We start from the raw sequence: 25,580 nt of genomic DNA, 5'->3' as shown, positions 1-25,580 counted from the left end.
ATTTCAATTGTCGAACACAAAATAAATATAATTATATTTCATACTATCTGTATCTGTAAATCCATACAAAATGCAACCATAGGATCAAGGGCTCTGAATGAGGAATACTGATATAATTATTTTCTAGGTATGAAAACAAATTTGTGGATAAACTGTAAACCCACGGTGTAGGATACATATGCTTCTTTTCATCCTTTAAAAGTCCTAAGAATCGACTAGGGAACAAAGCACACTACATGATTTCAAAGGAAGTAAATTTCAAAATAAACTTTATCCCAAGACACTTGACTCATAGTCTTAAAAATAAAGTTTAAAGGAAGTACTTTAATTATAAGGAACCTGATATCATGGTAACAATATTCTAAATTAAACTAATTAAATATTTATATAACATTAACAGAAAATAAAATAAATACACACGATTATCCAGCTGCCACTGTAATTTTATGTGAACATTATCACAACACAATTCAATGGCTAACATCACAATGTTATATAAAATATGTCAGCAGCTGCAAGTGAACAGGGCTGCTCGCTAATACAAATATTCATGATGCATTTTGTAGTATAACAACTAGATTTTCAACCGTTAATTAAAAATAAAATGGAGATAAAACATGTTTTATTATCAGATACTGTGCAACATCATGTTAGTTGTTCAAGAATAGAACATTTCATGTGAAAGGTCACTGTAACATCACGTGAGCAGTTACATATTATATATATTTTTTTATTTAGACATTAAATAACACCTTTATTCACGACAGAAATATGGCGTAGTAACCTGAAGTACTTTGAATTTTGTTCTTAAATAATTTCCATTTTAAAATATTTTAGATTGTTATATGTAACTAATGGCACATGATGGATAGATAGCATATTTTCATTTTACAAATATAAAAAGTATTGTATGGAAATACCTATTTATTGGTCGATGTCAAAATTATACTAGTTTAAAACAAGAATAATCATTTTCCAGTAAATAAAGACAATAAAATGATTTTACACTATAATACGGTTGTTCACTCATTCACACATGTACCTAATGATTACCATAGCTGATATATGATATTGGTATCGTCGTTCGAATCTTAGACTTAGAAAAAGAACTCTTTGTATTTCGTTCTTATAGACAAATTCGATATGAGAGCCTCGTCGAAGCTGTATTATTAAAATACTATCAAGGACTAGTTTTTCTAACAACTAATTTCTAAATAATTACTATCAACTAATTGTTGAGTCATGTCATAATTTTGGCAAATTTTGGCTAAATTATAAATTACCAATCCGTAATAGGAAAGCAAATTGATATTAATTTGTTATGTGTATTAACTATTTAACATATAAAATAATTTAATGGACTATATTATATATACATATATATATCGCGAATACTTCACTGCATAACCACGCAGAGGTCAACCTTGGTCACATCCAATGTGCAATCTCAAGTATTATCAATTCTGATGATCTTCCCAATGCAGTAAAAAAAAAAAGAATACAGTGCAAACGATCTTTATATTGCACCATCCGGGATGGACAGTGCGTATACGTAATAAAAAAAACGTTTGCGATATGATTATTGAATAATTGAAAAAAATTATTACCAATATATGTGTGATTTTAATACTTAATCAGATAATGATCTTTTTAAGTAATAATATTTCGTAAGGTAAGAAAAACATGTCACATGCAATGCAGCAAATTAAACTCTCCATATAGGTACTGTACGACAGCTTTGCACTGATATTATAGATCTGTTACTTTAACGAATATCAAAAATTTAATACAATATTTTTGAGAATTAGGTCCTCATAAATTTAATGATTTGTGCATTTTATGCTTAGACGGATAAATACTGTTCGTCCTTTAAAAAAACATGGATGATTATATTCAATATTATAATCTCTTTTTTATAGTATGCGAAAGTTTATTGATTATTTTAATACTGAAACTTATATATTTTTAATTCAGTATTCTAAAAATGAGCGATTTGTTTAAAAATATTACAGGTCTTTTACACAATAGGTATATGAATATGAGATATTATTTATCGATCATTGATATAGTATAGTAAAATAAAAACTTTTATGTGCTATATTTAATACCCAGTTTCCTATATAAGTGATAGGATTTGTTCAGTTTAACCTGATTCTAACAGAAATTTATGTGAATGGTGTTCAAGTAAAAGTAAATTGAATAATGCTTATAAACTTCTGAGTGATAATTAAAAAACTATCTGGTTAATTAAAACGTTAATCACAGAATAATAGATGAACATATAAAAGCACACTCTCAGATTTATTCCATATTTAATTATGGAACATTCCAAATAATTTATTATCACTAAACTGCAAGATTTTTTTATATTATCTATGAAATACGTATTACTTATCCACATAGTCACATTATTAATAATCACTCGGAAATATTTAAACTAGTTGAGTTTTGTATGAATGTCATAGTGCTATTTAAGGCGACTGCCTAAACAAACGAGTAAACTTGTTATTGTCTTTCATAGACACCCGACAATACAATTAATGTTATGAAGTAGGAAGCATTTGGGTAAATGTATTATGTTTATTGTGTTTTCCTTTTACTAGATTTTTTTGCGCGAGGTATTGTAGCAGAGGCCGACAGCATTGCCTGAAAATAAAACAAATAAATTGAAAAATAATTGAAAAGAAGCACAAGCTTGTCTAGGTGTATAGTGACCCATTAATAATTTTTCATATTACTACAATAAATACCATAACATTAATCATAATTATATTCTTTGTATATATTATTATTTTTAAAATAGACAATGTAAAATATTGGAAAGCCATATTATTCTATCTGTCGTATTTAGTCTTTCGTATTTATGTGTCACCATTTGGTTTTGATAACTATATCAGCGTCCAAATTGCCAACGTAGTTATGCCAGAGGAACAGGGTATATAAAAAACAAACCACTATTTAGTACCTATTAGTGTTGTGAAAAGAAATACATAGACAAAGTACACACAAATACAAATAAATACATAGAATACAAGAACGGTAATATAAGTACTATCATACTAAACAACTGGAAAAAAATGAAAGCACATTAATTTATGTTATTATAATAAATAGTTAATAGCACAAACTATGTTTTAGTAAATATCTATTACATAGTTTTTCTTGATAATGCAAACAGATGCCAATGTGTGTATATTAATTCCATGCCGGAATGTACGGATGCATTGTAATACATTGTATGTGTTACATACTGTTTAATTAACTCCTGCTTGTACGAATATGCATTCAGGACTGGGAAAGCATTAGACATCTGTACTTTTCGATGTGGTTGGAATTTCTTCATGTAAGGAAACATATTTATATTCCGGGTGGCTCTCTATTTTTGCAGTAATAAGTTTCTGTAAAGCATCACTTTTCTCTATAATGTCTTGAGAAATAATTTCATTTTCAAAGTCTGCTATATCTTTAAAACTAAGAGTATCATTATTATTTTCTGTCTGAAAAGAATCAGAATCATCAGTTATATTTACAAGTTTGTCAAGTTCAGAGCAGCTTTGAAATTCATCAATTTGACGCTCAATATTTGCTGATGATCTCCTACTACGTTCTCCTGATGAAGTCGATATTGTGTCAGATTTAGGTTTATCATCAGTTTTTTGCCAAAAAGCTAATTTACCTGGTAAGTGCAATAATTTTCCTATGCCTGAACTGTGGGCCTTAGGGATTCTACTAGGAGATTTTGATTTATGACGTCTCTTTTTTTCCGCTATAGGATTAACGACTTGTAAGCCATGATTTGTCGTAACGTCTTTAAAAGCGTTATTTGGTAGTTTATTTACTATATCAGTTAAACTTTCTTGAGAAGTTGTACTAATGGCACATTCTATTATTTTATCCGATAGCTCTTTATCGTCGTCTGGTAAATATACGTTGGGTGGTGGTAATGGTGCTTTTGCTTTACCATATTTTCCTCTTGGAGACTTTCTTTTACTCTTAGGTGAATTTTCTGGTGTACCGAATGATGCTTCATCATCACTCTCAGCGGAGTCATCATTATGAGAAGTATCGATATTAGGAGATGCTGTATTTAACTCTGTTTTACAGTCAATTACACATTCTTTTTCAATAGATTTTATACATGGAACGTCTAAAGATTCGCTATTTGGTGGATTAATATTTTCAGAATCTAGAGTTTTATTTACATCTTTCTCTCCAGTTTCAACTGGAACCTCTGTCACTTTTACACCATCGTTATCATTTGATAATTCCATAATCATTTCAGCGACATTACGTCTTATCTTAGCCTTTAGGCTTTCATTTGATTCGATATCATCATTTATATTTTGTTTTTCGTCTCGCTGTCTAAAATCATTCGTTTTATTGTTAGCATTTGTATTTAAAGGTAAATTTCCCAAAACCTGCACTATTTTAATTTGATCTCCAATATATTGATATAAAAATGGTGGATCAGAATGGGACAAGTAAAGAGGAGATGGAATATTAAAGAGAGGGGGCATATTCGCATATTCAAAAATATCGTCGTCATGTGGCTCCTCGATGATTACTTCACTTTCCTTTAAATAAAAAGGTTCAAGTCTAAATCAAATATAAGAGAGCTGAAAGGAAATAGTGTACACTAATAATGCAAGAACAAACTTATGGACAGTCGGGTAATCAAACTAAAAAAAAGATATCTAAATATTATCATATGCAACATGCATTAAAATTTATAGGACTAAGAAAGTAAGAAATTGTAAATTAATAGGATTTCTATTTATTTATGTGTCTGCAAAATACTTTTTATTTAAAATGTATAGTATTCAGTGTATGTATGTTGTTTTATATTTGAGCATACACACATACTCATTATTATCCGCCTAATATGTTACGAATTAAATTAGCCAAATTTATGTAGCACATCTTAAATCTCTTATAATCATTATCCAGCACCGACTATACCCTGACATTCAGTTCATTTTCATTACACGTATAATGGAGTCGATTATGAAGTACCATCCTTCAAACGTATAGTTGGTGAAATTTTATCTTATGGACTACAGACTAGTTTTAATCTTTAAATTCAATTAAAGTAAGCTAGCAATATTATAATAAGTAATAATTGAAATTAATTGATACTGGTCCATAAAATAATGAACTCGCCGTAATCTCAAAATGAAATTATTTTTATGCATCTGGTTTAAAAGATTTTACTTCTATATCGAACCATCGTCTATCCTGTACATTTAAACTCCTCAATCATTTTAGTAATTCGAACCTCTTTTATTTTTTATATTTTAAAGAAATATGCATGATCGAAACTCAATCATAAGAATTGATCTTATACAAGTTGTTTTTTGATGGTTATATGTCGGATCTAGTTAAAGTATATATATTATTATTTATATTAAGCTAACATTAAGTTCTGATAGAATATAACCCTTCTTCTCCATAGTAAATAAATAATTTAGCAAGGATAGAAAGTTAGACATTGGCAATATTAGTTGAACTGTTGAATAAATAATTTAATATTATCACTTATTCATATTGAATGATTATTTGTAAACATTTCAGCTGACAATAAATATATTATTGTGCAAATATTGTTACAAAAGCATATTATATTTAAACGACTTATATATAAGAACATATGTAGTGAGATGACATATTTTTATTATTGTACATACTCATGTCTTTTCCTTTACGTTTTCTAACACATATAATATTATTAGTCTACAAATATATTATTAATAATATACAAATTAACCAGTTTCCATTATCATACAGTTAAAACAACTTGTATTTAGTATAGGAATACATCAATATATAATTATAATAAGTTATAAGATACGCCAAAACACTCCTAACTTACTGTAGTGTATTATTTATTATTTCAAACAAAATGCTTCCTTTGAATTCTAACACACTTAAAACTATTTGAGGAAACATGGTATATTTTTAATATTCTCAGTACTTTTGCCATCCTGACAAAAATATAAATGCCTGCGAGTCTTAATTAGAAGATTTCGCATGAAATAAATGCATATAACGAAGGCTGCGATAATACAAATACGTAAACGCGTTCTATAGATGAATATTGAAAAGCCGCAACGACTGTTAAAAATAAACATAAAATGCGTGAATGAAAAACTTCATAGTGTATCACGCGTTATATTACTAGATTTCCATGGATATTTCGGAAAACCTTTCAACAGTATCAGCATATGTTTCTGTAAGTATCTGTAGCGGGTTTACCAGACCTCGGCTGCTTGCGGGCGTTTGATGGTAGTGGTACGAGTGGCTGGCCGCCGGCCGCGCCCGCCCACCGACCCCGTGCGAGATAAAGCACCCGAATTGTCTGCACTCGAGTATCCCGAGCTTATGTCTTCTGACGATTTTATATGACTGCAATGATAGGTAATAATAATTATATAAAAGGAGTTATTTTGCGGAACTGGATTTTAATTACTTAATTAATTTATATTATTTTATTCAATTCCGCTAAAATTAGAATGTCTGAGACCTCAAATATTCCGTTTGGAAACCTTATCTCTGTTACTGGAAGCGTTTGACCATCTTTATTGATCAAATTCCGATTGTTATTGAGTCTACACCCATATTGCGATACGGTTTTATCTTAAGCTTTATACAAACTATTGAATGTCTGATGTTGCCTTGTTCAAGGTGAAACACTTGTCATAATATGGGGGTAGATTTCGACTTCCGACTGTTGAGGTGGAATTTGATGATCAATAAACGTCGTAACGCTTGTGGTAACAGCGGTCAGGTTTCCAAACTAAATATTTATGGTCTCACACATGCTAATGGTAGCGGAAATTTTATGAAGTAAGATAATAACAAATTGCAATTAACAGCCCTATTACAATCACCGCTCACTGCTTGGGAGAAAGACGATCTTTGTAATGGACGATAACGAAATTTCGCGTAATTATAGGATAAACATGCTTCAGTGATTCAGTTAAACACCCTTAATTAATCATGACGACTTTCAGGCGAACCGCGTGGATGTCGACCTAAAATAGTACATTGGTATTATAATAATAGGGCTGCTAATCCATGACTAACAACCCTTTCCCCATAAAAAAAACTATTGGTAACCGGGACTAGTGATCCCATTGTTAACAATAGAATTTCAAAGTCTAATGATTTGTCCATAATAGGCCCACCCAGACTTCATCCCATACTCGACTGGTGTCCAGCCATGGCCATTAGTGTAAGTAACAATAAGAAAGTTTGCTTTATAACGTATGTTCCGATTTGAAGGTTAATATGTGACAGTGATTTACGGGGTACGACATGATATGTTATGGAATGGCAATGCATGGAAAGTGATACTAAAACCGTGATATAATGATGTAATATCGTGCTGCTGTCATATATTTCAACTTTGTCCAATTGGTATTATATAAAACAAACTTTACACAAAAGTATTGCTTCTATAAAATGTTACTAACCTAAAATCAGGCTCGTCGCTCCTACTGGAACGTGTGCTTCTAACGTCCACATCCACTTCCGGAAAGTACATTGGTGAGCGGCTATTTGATTCAGATGCACTGCGTCGTGTACTGAACCCACTAGAAATTATTTATTGTTTAACTTAACAAAAGTTACTTATATATCAAAAAATCATCAGCGGGCATCGTTGCTGTTTGTGTGAGAATAACACCAATCAATTTAGCTTTAAAGTACATAATAACAATTAAATATGTCCATATTTCTCCATTATTCATAAGCTATAGATATTATGTTCTGTATACTCTCTAACAAATAAATTTATTTGAGTTTAAGTCTTCCAGAATATAATAATCCTAAGAAATAAATACAGAGACATTATAAACTATACGTAGTCGATGACTAGGTTTTCATCAAATAGCTTACTTTTTTTCCGTTATAGCATGCAGATACTGCTGTTCCTAATCGGTACAGCTATCAGTAAGCTGAATAATCAATAACCGTCGCCTACAAGATGGTTCCCGATTAACATCATTCAGCTTGTTTGCCAATTGTTTAACCAATGAAACCAATAAAAAATTCTTGTAATTACAATTTGAACGTGTACATCTGTTGTACGAGTTCAAAATAGAGACAGGTTACCTCTTAGCGGCTCGCTTTATAAGTCGCGGCTCAGTCATTACATCATCCGCTTCATCGGCGCCTCTCTCCTCACGTGGTTCACACTCAGTCAAATCTGATAAACTGTAGCTCTTCCTCAGTTGTTGTACTAGACCGCCACCACCCTGACAATACAACAATGTTAATTATTGTGTAAATGAACGACTCTTATCATATCAAACAACGCCATCTAGTTCCATCTAAATGTAGAACTTTTTTACATAAATATTTCCTAGGGTATGATTCCTACAGTCTAAAAACCTATTGATATTCTGTTAATTCACATCGCCAAGGTTCTGTAAACGATTTGACGACAAAAGACGACCTATACAAGATTGAGCGACGAAATACATTGAGTAGATACAGCAGGCAGCGAAGGGCTAAAGCTCGGGGACGAAACTTGGCTCCGGCCAAGGATATCTTTTTTTTTATCTGACTGGAATGACTTCACTGCTAAATAACTTGGCAGTAGAATATTTAAATGTGACAAATGTATCAATGCCTACGATGTTGTGTATTTGAAACAAAGATTATATAATTTATATCTATATTCTATACATTAAATAAAACTAAATTGTACGATTTGAATTTACAATGTACGAGATAATGGTGTTATTTGTAACGTGATGTGTTATTTTTATGTAATAAGCTAAATTAGGGAAAATAAAAAAATACTTACAAAGTGATTGGTTACACCTCTGATGTAACTGTTCTGTTACGGAAGCTTCGTGAGGCAAAGCGCATGCAATCATTAAGGTATAACATTTTTAGCCTAAGCGATACCTCTCAAGCTTTTGTATTTAATTTAATTTATAAAGAAATAAAATGTACAAATAAACTTATTACATTACATTTATTTATCTAAAAAATATGCTAAGTCAGTCGCACATGTTTAAAACCAAATACATAAACTATCAACATTCTACATAATGCTCTAATATTTAAGTGAACAGAGTTCCGTGGCGTTTCGGCGTATTATACAGTCAAATATAAGGAATTATCATATTCGTTGTTCAGTTCTAAATACAGAGCAGAAACCAAAGTAACATTACTATATTATTAACAGTAAATTAATAATAAAAATGGGGATTGATACTTAAGATTCCTAATTAATAAAATAGTGACATTATTATTTTATGTGTCAGATCCAATATAACTTATAGAGATATAAATCTAAAACTACATTAAATTTATTTCATTATCTTTATAGTTTTTCCCAACCAACTGCTAATAGAGTTCTTAAATCAACGATAGGTTTTTGTGTATATGTTAATAGTTAACCAAAATTGAAAATATTTCGATAATTCTTTATACTACACATTTCGGAATTTACTTTCGTGTTGGTATTGAAAATAGTTATGGAAAATTATTGCTATTAAAGAGATATATAAATCCCTATATTGCTCTATTACACATATTCGATAGTATAACAAGTTTTGTATGGCATTTGAGAACAACAGTACTTTAAGATATTGATGCGGATAGCTGTGTGTGTGAAATGGGTGTTAATAGTTTGTACTTGGCTTATAATTTTATAATGACGCGTAACTATCTCTATATTCACAACACTCAGGCATGTTCGATAACTAATACACTAATTTACAATGATTAAATACGTCATGCTTGTAAAAAAAATACATTACACATATTTTTAATTGTGATTAAGGAACAATAAAAAAATCTACAGGCAAATTAAAAATTAGTATTCAACGTGGGGATTTTTTGGGTTTATTTAATATACAAATTAAATGTATCATTTATTTTTACAAGAAAAAGTTGTTAGGGTGTGTGATTTTAAATTGAATACTTTGGTAAAAAAAGTTTGGTACAGAATAAAAAAAAAAGTATAAAAATTAACATGAAAGAGTATAAAAATTGAGAGTCAATTATACTAAATTTATGATATTTAGCGTCTACTCCCTACATCAGAAACTTCAGATACTACATTAAAATGGATAATCCTAATCTTATTGCCTAAAATCAATCTGCCTTAAATCAGCTAAGGATCACAGTTCACGTAGTTCGTTTGTAATGATCAGTCGACCATCAATTCTTTGTTTTCCATGGCGGCCTGACTCCTGGTTCTGCGACCCCTTGATTTACTTCGAGGTCGTTTCTCTTTAGCAACTTTACGCTTTCGCACTACATTGCCACGACTGCGGGCCGAGCTTGGTTCGTAGTCAGGGTCATTTGCATCTCCGTCACCGTTACGAAAATCTTGGGCTCGCTCGTCACTATCCAATTCTACTATTTCTACGATGCCTGGCAAATTGTCTTCGGAACGCTGGAACTCTAAGTCCTCGTACGTGTCCTGGTAGCCATGGTAACCATCAGGCACATCTTGGCCAGTTATTGCTCTCCTAGCATCTCGATTCTGCTCGGGTGACGGCAAATTGAAGTTCTGCGTGAAGCAGCAGTGGAAAGGACAATTGGAAGATATGGGTTGGAAGGGGAGAAATTAAAAAAAGCGTGTTAATAAAATTAAAAAGAAAAACAAATTAGCGGCAGTGTAAAACAATGTAGATGTGCGGAAATAAAAAAAAAATTGCGCTGAAAATGTGGTCATGCCTGATGACAAACAGTTATAGACAAAGATGATTTTGTTTAAATGTTGTAAGATTTTAAGAGTCGGTTAACAGTTCAAATGTTATATTGGTAAATTATGAATTCCTCTCTGTTTTAGTACAATGTATGATCAATAATAAATGGAATAGTAAACCATTTAGCAGTGTTAAATGTTCCAGCATTTAACATGTTGTGGTTATTTTATATTCATTGTCAAATGTAATTTACATCAAAATTAAAGGATCTTATGATATCCATACCAGATTATAACGCTCATGCGTTGCTACAATTAGAATCATAGTTTTTAAAGATATGACACCAGCGTTACGTCGGTTTGGGTTACCCAAATCATTACAGTATGAAATAATTGTAAAAATTAACTTTAAATAGCATACATCAGAGATAGCTTAATAGCTAAGAAGTTGTTGATAGAGATATAAATACATCGAATAACAATTTCTTTGAACATGTAGTAGGCAAATTTTAAGCGATTAATTTATAACCGACTCCCAAAGACTTGAATGCGAATAATCGTCAACTGTGTATAAATTAGCACGTGTGTAAGCAAGTATTTGCAAACAGTTTAACGCACGTGTTATTTACATAACATGTTCTGTGATCAAGCATGCCACACTTCGAATATTGTTTTTGCTTAAAGTGACAATAACTCCAGTGGTCAAAAACAACACAAAATTAACAAACAGTTATGTGGGTTGTGACTAGATTGTATAATAATGGTAGACAAATTAATAAAAAATGCTAAATTAATTTTAAATCAATATTTAGTCATTGATTTTATAAAAGATATATAGAAAATATATTTAAATCATCTCCTATATTTACTGACTTATATATTAAGAGTTTGATGCTGATCAGCCCTATTCTATCTTCCAAACAAATCTCCCTTTGGGGAGATTTCATGACTCCACAAGACTCAATACCTCTATTTGTACGATATTTTTTTGATTGGATATAAAATATGTATTTATAAACTGGTACACATATTGTATCTATTGCTGAAGCTAAAATTTCTGTTTGTTACGTGTTAAAAACCAATACCCTCGCCCTGTTTAATTCAAATAAGAACTGTTCTATTTTTAATAACACTATAGAGTGCTTATATTATAATATACAGTGTTTATATAATAGGAATAAAACTAAGTCCTAGTAATATATTATGGCTACAAGATATTTCGTATAAGATCTCAATCGACAAACATTATAATTGATAGTAGTAAATATATATTTCTTTATCTCTAAAGAGCTAAGCAAGTAAATTCATTTGATGGAAATAGATAATGATAGAATCAATTTTCATCAAATAGGCTGACATGAACACTTGCAACAATAAAGTATTCGAATATTAGTATTTTTTCTACCGAAATAAGTGTTCATAAAGTTTAGAATATATTTTGAAATACTTAAGCAAAATTGTAACTTTACTAAAGATTACCCTAATTAATTAGATCAAATCAAAATCAAAACTGCATAACTTGAAATGACATACAACATGACTTTCAAATTTGTTTTTTTTTTTAATTATACATATATAATTTAAGAAGTGAATGTATCATGTATCTTATTGTTAATACTAAAGAACAGATCTTTTTTGAAATTGCATGTGTGTAATTTTCTATGAAGCATGCCATTAACATTTGGCTAAATAAAGCTTTGGACACTCACCTTTATGGCAGTCTGCATTATGACTGTTGTGGCGTAATTGACGCCCTTCGTGCCCAAGTTTAGCACGGTGTGGTAACCCTGGTCTTTGGCCTTTGCAATGTATTCATCTATTTCCTGAAAAAGTGATATAAAAATTATTATTTTCATTTCTTTTGTTTTTAAAGTTATTATCCTAATTTTGCATACAAATATATTACATATATCGAGAACACATGCTGTACATACTGCACCATCAATCTTATTATTTATTTTGCCTACTAAGTCATAATTTCTAAAGTAAACAAATAATACTTTTTAAATCAACTAAATGTTATTATATAAAAAGACACGGCGTTTCCATCACAATATATATATAAAATATTTAAATCAGCACTAAACGTTCTGTCAGTACAACATTGTGAAAATTCAAGCAATATAATAATTCTAACCTGTTCCCTTCTGCATAACGCTGGGTGGACGAACTTCCTGTACAGTATAGAGGAGCCCTTGGTCGCCGGCGACAATAACCACAGAACCAGCACAATCTTCACTTCGTAATAAAACGGGAACCATGATAGGAACACATCGGTGAAGGTCTCTGTGCATGTGAAAAGAGCGAAGACTATCCAGTACATCATCCATTTTACCTGTAATATAGTAGATACAATATTGTACTCATATCATATCTATACAATAAATAAAATTGGAGTGTCTATTTGTAACATTGAAATAACAGTTTTTTGCTATATGTATAAGAATATAAATACGGTACATACACCAAAATAACATTTTTTACAATTTTTGTCTGTCTGTCTGTTTGTTCCGGCTAATCTCTGAAATGGCTGGACCGATTTTGACGGGACCTTTTGGCAGGTAGCTGATGTAAGGAGTAACTTGGGCTACCTACTTTTATTTTAGAAACATTCCACGCGGACGAAGTCGTGTATACAGCTAGTATATTATTAAATCTTTATCGCACAACAAGGAAATTACATAAAAAGTAAAATACTATTAGTTAAATATATTCTTATATTAGTGTGTATAATTTTTATTTTTATAATTCATAAGTTTAAAAAACGATATTGGCAAGAAAAACGGTAATAAAGGAGTAAACAGATAATATAAATTGTGTACGTTTTAAGGCAAAGATGAATACGGTATTATACAGATTATAAATGGCTTGAAATTGACTTGATTTTATAAATAGTTGAACTAAAACTGCTGTTCAATACAACGATAATACACAAAATTTGTTATTTATAGGCAAAATTTATGTTGTTAATATACTGTCTATCTGGAATAATGAAAAAAAAAAGAATTTTTCAAATAGATGCAGTAGATATTTACTAATAGGATTCCAGAGAATTTTCCAGATATATAAACAATCCTACTAAATTCTCTGTTTTCTAATATTATTATTAAATTACATTCTTCGTCTTTCCTATAACGCATGCATACCGCCTGTTTAGCACAATGAAATGGGAATATTATAGGCACAATATGTACACTCTAAAACAACATCTATGGAATGTACTTTATTCTAACAACTAAATTATTTCCCAATTTAATGCAATTTTCTGCTAATATTATTATAACTACGCACATAAAGTCAGAACAAAATAATTATAGAGACAATAAGAACAACATTATTATCTCCGCTTTTGTTTATTTATCAACAGCATGTTAGCGTGTATACATTACATTGTTAATGTGATTTTATATATATGCCACCACGCAATATCAATTACGGCAGTCTAAGAATTTAATAAGAATACCATGTAAATTCTAAAAGAAAGATAATATTAAATTGTATTATATACACAATAGAAATTGTTATCTATATATGTTAAAGAATTTTAAACAATGACCAATATTCAAATAAGTGTCAATAATTAAAAAAGAAAACACTGAACTTTTAGGTGCCTCTACTATCGTATCATTACAACTCAAAATCGTATAAGCAATAGGAAGGGAATAACAAGGCAAAGGACACAACTGGAACTGAAGCGTTACAAGCAGCTAGAGCATGCAACCGTAAACAAGGCCGCTGTTCTGACTTAGTTGTGCACTATGTGTTATTTAAATTTTTTCAGATGACATTGGTATTAGACATAATCATCCTTTCACTTTACGACCTCTACGCTTTACTTAAAACAAAATAATATACTCACGTATTCTTTCAAATTCTTCGTTCGCACAGCTTTATATGAGGCGTAAGCCGGGTAGAGAGTGCCGAATACCAATCTGCAAAATGGATACACGAGGAAGTAAGATATCATCCTTGGAGTGAACAAGCCGGTCGTCACGGCTAGTACAGCAAAGTTCCCGTATGTAACACTAGGTATGCATCGGTTGAGAGTCAATCCGAGGTTCACTACGAATCGATTCCAGACTCTGCCGCTCGGTGGCCCGAGAGGGGAGTCGCCATAATCGTCGTAGCCTTCGTCAACGTTAGGATTGTACTTGACAAGTTCTCTGTTGTTCTCTGGTACTTTGGTGGCAATAACACGAGCGCATTCGGCCTCGATCTGGTTGACAATGAAGCGGACGCTGGACAGTCCGAGACTCAACGGCAAACGAGGGTTGCCGTCACGGTAACCGCGTGCACGACTTGCCTCCATGTATATAGCACAGCGACATTTGCAGTTATTTAGATAAATCTAGCACAAATGTGCATACAATTACTCAATTGAGAAGACTGACACTTTAGATGTGTGTCCATGTTAGCACACTACAATGGCGTGATAAAATTACCTTGTAAATTAATAACATTGATTTTATTAGTGTTCAATTGGATTCCTGTTGTAGAACTACTTGAGTGATACCTTGATCTCCAAATGAAGCGAACACGGCTATTTAAATAACAATAATGTGTAACAAACGATAAATTAGAATGAAATGTTACTGATTTTGACGATAGAACATTTATTATTTCGTATACATAATTGCATTATTCGCAATGTATAGGATAATATAAGGACAATATATATGTTATAATGGGAATGGCAAAAAAAAAAAATTATATTGTGTCATATTATGTGTTGCAATAAAGGCAACATGGCGCAAACTAATGATTTTGACTTGATTCCGCATATTAAGTTATTTGCATATTAAGATAAAGTTACACCGAAATAAAGAATGTAGACGTTTATTCGCGAATGTAGTCGAATTAGAAAATAATGTTATTAGGGAGCTCGAAAAATGGTGTTGTTCAAAATTCACTGGAATTTATAAACCCATCAGAATAATCGTTTTATTTATGTCGTTGACTACTATATACATAGTGTAGTATATCTATGTATATCAGACGCATAGGATCAATTATTTAAATACTCATAATTTTTGACTAATAAACTAATATAAGAGTAAAATAAATCTTTCTTGTAATTATATAAATAGTCTCGCAAATAAATTTTAATAATATACTTATAGAATGTTTATGACCTCATAATTCTTTGGCATGACATTCATTGTTTCTTTTATGATGCAAAAACTAGATCGTTTTAAACAGTGTATGTAACAAGAAAAAGAGGTGTATAAAATGTTCTACAACATATAAAAAATGGTATGTAGATATATTTAGATGTTATTACAATAAAGAAATACACATTTACAATATAAAATGGATTTTACACAAAATCTGTCCAGGCAGTTTTATTTACCGTCAGGAAAAAAATTAATATCAATCGGTCCGTATATTCCATTCTACATGTTCAGTGTCTGGCAAAGCGCAAGAGTGCGTAACAATTTAACGAGCTACCACTAAATGAAATGGGCTACACGAAAATAGAACATAACAATATGAATAGTATTGATACTAGAGACTATTTTAAACTTCCTTGTGCTGAAATTTTGTAATGATAAACGCTTTCACTGGATTGTAAATTTTAATGAAACTATTGGTAGCTATTGTGTAAAAATTTCATTCATTTCATAGATTTAAGGAAGCCATCCTTAAAACTATGAAATGAATGAAATTATTAAAACACTATGGATACAATACTACGTAAATTAAAGTTATGTTTTCATTATATTACCGATGTCAACTTTGCAGAAAATCACTTGCATTGGTCGAGTCAAGATTTAAGCGATGAACAGTGTTATTTCAGGATAAATTTGTCAAATTATCTACAACTTTATCCTGAGATAAAAAATCAAATTGAGAAACGTCGAAACAACCAGAGAATACAGTAGGTACAACTAAGTGGATATAAAAAGATGCAAGAGGGTGCCTCCAATTCAGCGAATGATGATAATAAGTGGGAGACATCGCTAGCTTGCAACAACAATTTAAAATGGTCTACCTCGCTCTAGATTGGACAAATGGCTAAGGTATTGATAATAAAGACTAGTCTACTTGTATAGTGGCTGGCACTCTGGACGACTATAAAAATAAACAAGTCAATTGCCTGTTAAAGATGTATGAAGTATATCTACAAATGTATCTATTGAGAAATTGCTAACATCAGTGCTAATTCCATTGTGCGTGTAGAACAATGATAAGTTTGTTTACGTTACTATGATAGTGGCGATAACAAACGCTTTTAGCATGATAGTGTTCTATAATAGCACAGGCACATCATATCTATCATCATCTATGTCATATATATCATCATCATTAGCCTTTTTTCATACAGTCCACTGCTGGACATAGGACTTCAAAATATATAAAAATATAATAATACAGAAATCACATTTTGCAATTACATGATTGAGCACAGACTCAAATCACAGGTTTCCCATTATATTTAATTTTTATTTTGTTTGGAAAAATATTCTTACATTTAAAACATTATCCACGAAATTTGGTCCAACATTTCAATTTTCTTTTGAATGGGTAATACTGTTTTTAAAAAGAAGAATATTGGCATGCCTTCTAGCTTGTAATAATAAATATAAAGATGTGATGATAATTAGATTGTATTTTTCATAACAGAACCTATAAATATCGAACATCCAACTGTACATTAAATACATAATACTATATATATATATATATATATACATAATAATTTAAAATATATTATTTTTGTGGCGTTATTAATTACATTATTAATTGTGAAACGCATTATAGACAAAACTGGGCCATATGATGAGGAAGTAAGCGCACATTTATGTTGTTGTTCTGGCCTACGGTATAGTTTCGCAACTACCTATAATCAAAGCTTAAAATAGGCGAGGAAGATGACCCATTTACCCTAACCATGCCATAAACTCATGTGTTATATTAATGTTTACAAATAAGGAACGATTAGTAATCGAATATGTCCTATAAACTATAAATGATGAAATAAAAGAACGATTGAAACAAGTAATAAAGTAAAAAGGTCCAACCTTGAAGGGAAAGGTTAAAATAATAAAAGATTTTAATAAACGTATTACGTTCTGAAACTTTTATTAGGGCATACGATAACAGTAGGTATACTAAAGTAAAAATACCGTGAATGACGCAAACCCTGCCAATGAAGCGTAAAACTTGCCCATGTGTGAATAAAGTAACTGCATTGAGTTCCTAATCAGCGATTCAATGAACTAATAAAAATAAATTTATCCGTAGAGATAATATGATGAGAGATTATATTTAATAACAAATATAGAAGCGCAACATTAAACAGTTCGTTATACTTTCCTGTTTCATAAAAACTTTGTTTATTTTCCTGTTCTTAGTGACTTGACTTTTTACTTAATCTTGAGATTTACTCAAGATTCTTAAAACTATTCCGTGGCCGTGTTTATGATTTTTTCCGCAATGGCCAAATAGCATATAGGTCAAGAACCCAGATATGCTGGCCAATGCACGATGCATTCAACAAGCATCTCACGCGATATTTTTTTATATTTGTTCTGTTTCACTCATGTTTCAAAACAGGAAGGTTGTCGACCGATTAATCCACATTGTTATATTTAATTATAGACACTATTATTATAAAGAGTTGATCCGATTTTAAAAATTATTTTAGAGTTGGATGGCCAATTTATCAAGGAATGATAAATAAAATAACGCGATGAAATAGGAGCAGAGCTGCAATGAAAATGTTAGCAAAAACCGGGAACATGTGACGAAGTTGCGGGTAATCTTAATAATATTATATACGCGGAAGTTTGTTAGTATGGATGGATGTTTGTTACTCTTTCACGCGAAAACTACAGAATGGATTTTGATAAAATTTACAGTAAAATAGCTTATACATCAGAATAACACATAGGGCAAAATATAATCATAAATGTCAAGTAAGTGTGATGCAGACCAAGTTGCGCGGTTTATCTGGTTTATCATAAAAGCATTAAATAGATATTTACGCTGAATTCAAGAGCAATATATATATTTTAATATAATTCAAATTAAAAATATCAGATTGTGTGATTTAACTAATGGAATACTTTTTACATTTTAAGTATGTTGCGTAAGTGATTATTTTTAAGCAGGGCCTGACGTGAAGCAAAAAAAAAACAATATAGTCCTTGTGTTAGGTAGGTGCACTAGACAACTTTTAGAAATACTTAAATGCATTTTTTAATACATACACAATAAAAATTCTTACAAATACAAACATACTCATTTGGATAAATATTTGCATGGTACGAGGCTTCGAAACCGCGACCAAAGTAACCGTAAGGCGGTATTTTACACCGTTGTACCACCAAGGACGTTCAATCTAAATGAAGCATTGTCATCATTAGGATATCAACAGTTATTATAAAATAATGCAATGCAATATTTTCTCAAAAATTGTGTGCAAAATATACGTTGTTTGAAATTTTCTACAAATAAAAGTTTTAGCTAACCGTTAGAATATTTCACTACTGATGATGGAAAAACTTATAGTTAAAGTAAATATTATTTAACTCTCGATAATAAATATTTTTTAAGTTCGATGTTAAATGTACATACCTGCTGTTTCATAGTAATATACCTTTGTTTGGATTTCAGAGGTTATCTATTTTCATATGAATCATGATGTGTTATATGTTACCAATGCCATTTACAATAAGAACGACCCATTACATACAATTATTAGACAATTCATTCATTCATATGATTCATATTCATCAATAAAATGTTTATTGTGCAAAAAGAAATCCACTACTATTAAAGGTATTTAATTATATCTATGTATTGCAATCTAGACAATTAAAATTCTGACGTAACACCTATACGTATTCGGTGCAGCATTTAATTTAATGGTTCTTAAGATATAACCAATAATACACGTTTGTCAAAAGAACCAAGTATACGAATTAAAGCTTTAAAAGGTTGCAGTATAAGCATTAAGATTTGTGACTCAAAAATTTACTCAGTAAACTGGGTCAATAACAATACATTTTGTTACGCAGACAACGCTTTGTTCAGGTACAATAGTGTTCGATTACTATTAAAAATAAATTCGATGAAAACTAATCATCAATCATACAAATAATTTCCAAGAACAATATTCTAGAATTCAGTTTTTAAACCACAACACAACACAATGACTATTGACAGGATAATCAACTGTAATAAAATATACGTCTATTAAAATTGTTGTTACAGAAAATGCTTTCAATTTGAGCTCATATTCCGATCACGTAAAAATAATGCATCCGGTTGCATTCTTTCACTAACTGTTCAGTTATCGTTAATTTTAGGTTCAGGAATTGTGTAAAAATGACACTTGAAAAACAGCCATACGGAGTACTACTGTTTTGTTTAATACATATTATATATACAACTTTGTTACTTGCTAGGTGGTTCCTTTCAAATATACAGCACCCGCTAGTACCTAACCCTAAACGCAAATAACTGTAGTCTTTTGTTATTAATATCCTTCAGTAGAACATATCCGATATTAATTCCACTTTTACAGTTAATTTTTTAACATTTCTTTTGGGACCTTATATGTATAAAATCACAGCGTCATTTTTTAAGTTCCACCTTAAAACTAGTTTTTATATGATTATCGGAATTGTAGCACAATTATTGGTTATAAGAGTTAACTGACTTGATAAAATAGCTAAATAAACAGAACCTATTGGGCCGTAACAATGTATTGAGATCTAGCTTCTTTCGAATTGATATTTATGGTTTATGATAATGTTTGTATTTCCCTGTTTTTTTATGGATACAATTATTTTGTACACTTACATATTACTAGATGTCTTACATGTTTATATAGTTTGACTATGCTATGGTCTACAGTCAAAAATAAATATACTGACCGAGTTCGCAGAGGTACATACAGTCATTTCGATTGCAATGTTTATGTATACACTACACATAACCATTTGGCCTTAGATGGATTGTCACCTTGTTTACCATTTTTAGCCTAATGGTATAATAACATGGATAATTTTTGCCTTATATTAATTAGGTAACAAGATTAATAGCTCCCTCGTAATGTAATATAATTCTTGGAAAATCATCATAATAATCTATAATGCTTGCTAGGAAAGTTCAGCATAACCCCAATAGCGAGGTAACTTCCTGTCTATTGTAACAAGCGGCCAACCGTGCGGGCACCGGTCTTCATAATTACGAATTCGTCATTGTATATTCAATTATACACGTTTAGCAACTAGCCTAGCACAAAATAGCGATATTTTATTATTTATAGAGTGTACTCCATGATAAACTTTTGGATATTGTGCCAAATATTAAAAGTAAGGGCGACAAAGAATCATTTTTGTGATGCTTATTGGCATTTGATTTAAAAGATATTAAAGGTTCAACATTTTATAGATTATTATTATAGCATATGAATTCAAAGAATCAAGAGCAACAAGACCTACAACAGATTTTCATAATAAAAATTTTATTCCAGAACTAAACACGACACAACCACAATACTTATTTTAATTACATTAAGTATTATTTATGCCTATATTTAATTCTATTTATACAGGATTAAATAATTTAAACATTTCACTGCAGGATTAACATTTGCCGTATGGGCGGGCGTCATGAAGTAGAGTAATTATGCCATAGCTATTTTGGCGCGTACCCTACATCGCTGGTGTTTATACTATATTTATACACGATATCATGAATATACATACAGACACAGATACAGTTTCAGTTTTCAGTAACACATAACTGCAGTATGAATCATTCCTCAGTTACCTTTATAGTAGTGCATAACTCGGTAACTTTCTGACTTTACTTAACATTGAATTGAATATGGCTGCCACCGATTTCAGAAATTCAAGTTCTGAATTCGACTATTTTCTCATAAGTAGTAGTAGCTGTCAATCCTGAAAGGATTTTGATAATTTTTTTGCCTTCAGTATAAATAACAGCTATGTTGTTCTTATATTAGTACATGTTATGTTTTAATAGAGAAAAAAATATTTTGTATAATTGTTAATCTTAACTATGTATTGTCTATATATAAAAGTGTAATTGCTAACAATAAAATAAATGATTTGTATCTAATTCTCATTCAAAATTAATATCACTAGCATTATTACAGTCTGGCAAAATGAAAGGTAAAAATAAAGACAATAATTACACAGGAAAGCATTATAATTTTAGGTACAGAACCCTTATATATAAATGACAACTACATGATCGTCGTAATAAATGGTTATTCGTATGTCAAGTTTTGTCCGTGAAGACATTTAAAATACAAGGCAATACGTCACTCGCAAAACTGGGTAAAGGTATACGTAATTCCGACGAGGCTACACCCAAAAAGGCAAGACAACCAGTCTCAATAAGAACATATGTGCCGAGTCAAGGCACACAACAAGCCTGAACGGATTTAGCTCACTCGGATAGGAACAATCACTAATAACTTCAATAAACGTAGTCCGACCGTCGATAAATGAATCACTCTACAGTTAGGTGTCAACGCACTTCACTTGCTGCATAGAAGAAGCGGCGCGAGCGCAAGCCGTGAGAGGCACGAACTAAAGCTCGTCTTCGGTGCACCCCAGAGGCGAACGGCCGAGTCTTACCCAAAATAGCACCCGGCAGTGCATAGGAGTACTCTTATGACGATTTCACGCCACAAAACAAATGTTCAACACGTCATATCAGGTTAACTTTCAATATAAAATATACTTGTAGATGTGGTCTTTGAATGTTGTTAAATATTCTAGGAAAACTTAGGCCAAATCTTGGCTCAGTTGATTGTATAAATATAAATAAGAAATAATAAAATAGACACAACATTAGTTTGTAAGAAAGCTAGTCAACGTCTGAAGGCGAAAATAAGAATAAAAAGTCCCAGCCATACCACAGTGCTGCCAAAATATTAGAATGGCACATCCCAAGAACAAGACTATTTGGATCATCGCCAATAGTAAACTGACCGGCAGTTTGAGATATGTTGAATGTTATCAAGATAATTCTTTAATTATAGGGAAATGATGCTGTATGTATCTTAATGTGATATGACTTCTCTATTCGAATGCTGGTCACTGTACTTTAATATAATCACACCATGGAATAAAATAAAAATAAACATAATATAAGCTATATTAAAAATTTATATTTTATTACCCCACATAATTAGTAAATGCAGATTCATAACAAAGAGAATGGAGCAGACAACTTGAACAAAGCAATTCTTCAATAAATGTTGTTCAGCACTACATTTTTAATTTCGTGTGAATACCAACCAAACAGTAAAATTAATAGAAATTGATAAATAGTAACTTGTATAACATAGATGATAGGAACAATGAAGTAGTTATAGTTATCAGAGCAGACCAGTTCCTACAAACAGTATCCATTCACAAGTAAATTGGTGATATTTAAAAATAATGAACAGCCAGAGTTATACTCCTTTAGTTAATATATTCATGTTAACTTGATTTATTTAGTTTTTAGGTAAGGTAAGAAGTCATTCATATTTTGCTATTAAACACTTGAATGAGTCTAAACAGTTGGAAGGCAAATATGGAAAACTTATATTTTAAAACCCACACAAATTTATAAACAGATAATTATACCTACTACACCAAACAAAGTAAAATAAGAAAGTTTAATTTCTTTTTCTGGAGAGGCTTTGAAAGTTATACTCATTATGTGCTAATAATATTAAAGTTACTGGGTAGGTAGACATAGTAACAAAGGAATCATGAAACTGGTTCCCTTTTATGATATGCTTATAATATCAAGAGGCCAGACATGTATTACCATGTACAAACCCTTCATCATCATCTGTTTCAATTTTAAAACAACATATTGTGACAACGATTAAAAAGTAAGAGTGATTATGCCATTCTGCATAGCCATAATCGGGTAAATAAATCATTTAAGCAGCCAGAATGCTGCCTAAACCACAATGTTTTTTACAACTATGTGAAATGACTAACTTGTTAGTCTTCACTAAAAAGGAGTAAAATTTAAAAAATCCTATCAGGGGAAGTACTATTTAAACCACAACCAGAGCACCCTAATCCCTAGAAATAAGACCTGTACATAAATAATCATAAATTGGATAGCCTCCAGGCCTACCTGTCTAGATCTTTTAATGAGGCAAATTTTATTGGACTGCACACTCAACTTAACTTTAGTCATAGGGGGTACCATCATAGGACTGATGTTGTTACTTTACGTTTTAATGTTCAGTCCACTAGGAATATTATGAAATATAAAAAAAATATTCTAATCTCGTCGTAAGTCGTCGATAACTCGTCGTCTCGTCGTAAGGTGGTTTTATGCTAGGAAATTTAAATTACTTTAATTGTCTGAATAAATACTACTATCACTATATTTAAGTTAAATATTTTATTCAAATTTAAAGGCATATTTGGTTATGTAGTTTGGTACAGAAAATTCTGACTATCAAGAGAAATGTCAAAATGTTTTTTTGGATCTAATTATATTAGGGATTAGCTGTTGCTTATATTTAGATCAAATTTGTATACTTAAAATAAATAAATACATTTTATATCATTATTAAAATACTAAATCTTGAAAATAATATTTGATCACTGTTCGAACAAAGGAACGTCAAGTACAAAAATAAATTGGCTATACGTCACAAAGGTATTTATATAAAATTAATAAAAAATATACTTACATAACTAATCGGGAAATTATAGCCGATATCATATTAATAATCACATAAGAAAAATTCTTTTAAATAATCACAAAAGTAAACATGACAAAACACAACTGTTCAGTAAAAAGTCTAGTTCGCCATATTGCAACGAACTGTGTGTTTTGATCACGTGATCACTTCAATCAATATGGCTGCCACCACAGTGGAGCTGCCACTCGCTGCTGTTTTCATTTCAATTCAAGCGCCATCTATTATGGAATAGCCAGAAAATTCAGTTTTGAATAAAATTAGTATACTTATTTTTTTATTTAGCTATATTATATAGTTGTATATAAAAACAGCAAGGCTGAATTAAACTACATTTTGTTGCATTACATACATTTAGTTTTGGACTACACCATTTGTAATGTCGTCGCTCTCCTTTTAGATTGAAAAAATCTTTAGTATCTTTGTTGTCAGCGTCGACAGTGGTTATTGGTTCCGAATGTTCTAATTTTAATCCAGTCCAGTATTATAAGAACACTTGTAAAATCATGATATCTTAAATCAACATAAGTCTAAAATTGTTTAAAGGCATATCTAAGTATGTCATCACGTCAATATAAATTTGAACTTGCACGTAGTTTACACAAATTGTAAAATTGTACAAATTGGTAATCGTTGTAGAAACATTTTTTTTTATTTAGCAAAAGAACTAGATAGTATTTACAAAAATATTATTTGAACCTACGCGATTTTTCATTACGTTGTTATGGTAACAAAACATTGATCTTTAATTCCTCACAGGCGTACAGGTAGTATTAATAGTAAACATAGTAAATATAAAAGAAAATATTTTGCAATATGTTGTAGCTTTAATATATATTTAATAATTTTGATTGATAAGCGATGAAGAATTTTTCTTTGAAAATAAAACATTGAAAGACATTTTTTTATAATTCAAAACTTATGTACGTGACTAACAAATACATGATTGACCCAGTCTCATCATACTAATATTAATAATATATTGTATAGTATATATTGACATAATGATTTAAATGTTCGTAACATTAGTAACTGTAATCCATAGTAAATGCAGTTTAAAAAAAATTAGGTTAATAATGTTGTTGAAATACAGAAACAGTGCCATCTACCAATATTTTGTGGAATTCGGACGTAGAATCTACGTCGATGTTCCGACCGGTGACCGGCCTATAAACCGAACATTTAGAAAAGTCTCCGTTTACTCTA

The 25,580-nt window shown here is 30.8% G+C and overlaps 1 protein-coding gene across 1 annotated transcript; it reads right to left on the bottom strand.

The window, feature by feature from the left end:
- Positions 1–2,555: 2,555 nt before the first annotated feature.
- Positions 2,556–25,053, bottom strand: LOC131845033 (uncharacterized). The gene is made up of 10 exons (XM_059194053.1): positions 24,727–25,053; positions 24,366–24,595; positions 14,529–14,601; positions 12,807–13,004; positions 12,379–12,492; positions 8,113–8,255; positions 7,473–7,592; positions 6,258–6,402; positions 3,252–4,574; positions 2,556–2,646 (listed from the first exon to the last, which is right to left on the bottom strand). Exons 2-9 carry the CDS (start codon positions 24,395–24,397, stop codon positions 3,303–3,305), a joined length of 2,097 nt encoding a protein of 698 aa, XP_059050036.1. The 5' UTR covers positions 24,398–24,595; positions 24,727–25,053; the 3' UTR covers positions 2,556–2,646; positions 3,252–3,302.
- Positions 25,054–25,580: the final 527 nt, after the last annotated feature.

Source organism: Achroia grisella, unplaced genomic scaffold (genome assembly GCF_030625045.1).
Source record: "Achroia grisella isolate CSIRO2021 unplaced genomic scaffold, CSIRO_AGI_Agris_v1 utg445, whole genome shotgun sequence".
NCBI classification, from domain to species: domain Eukaryota; kingdom Metazoa; phylum Arthropoda; class Insecta; order Lepidoptera; family Pyralidae; genus Achroia; species Achroia grisella.
Note: the sequence above shows the minus strand (reverse complement) of the source record. Positions and strands in the feature narration are given on the sequence as shown.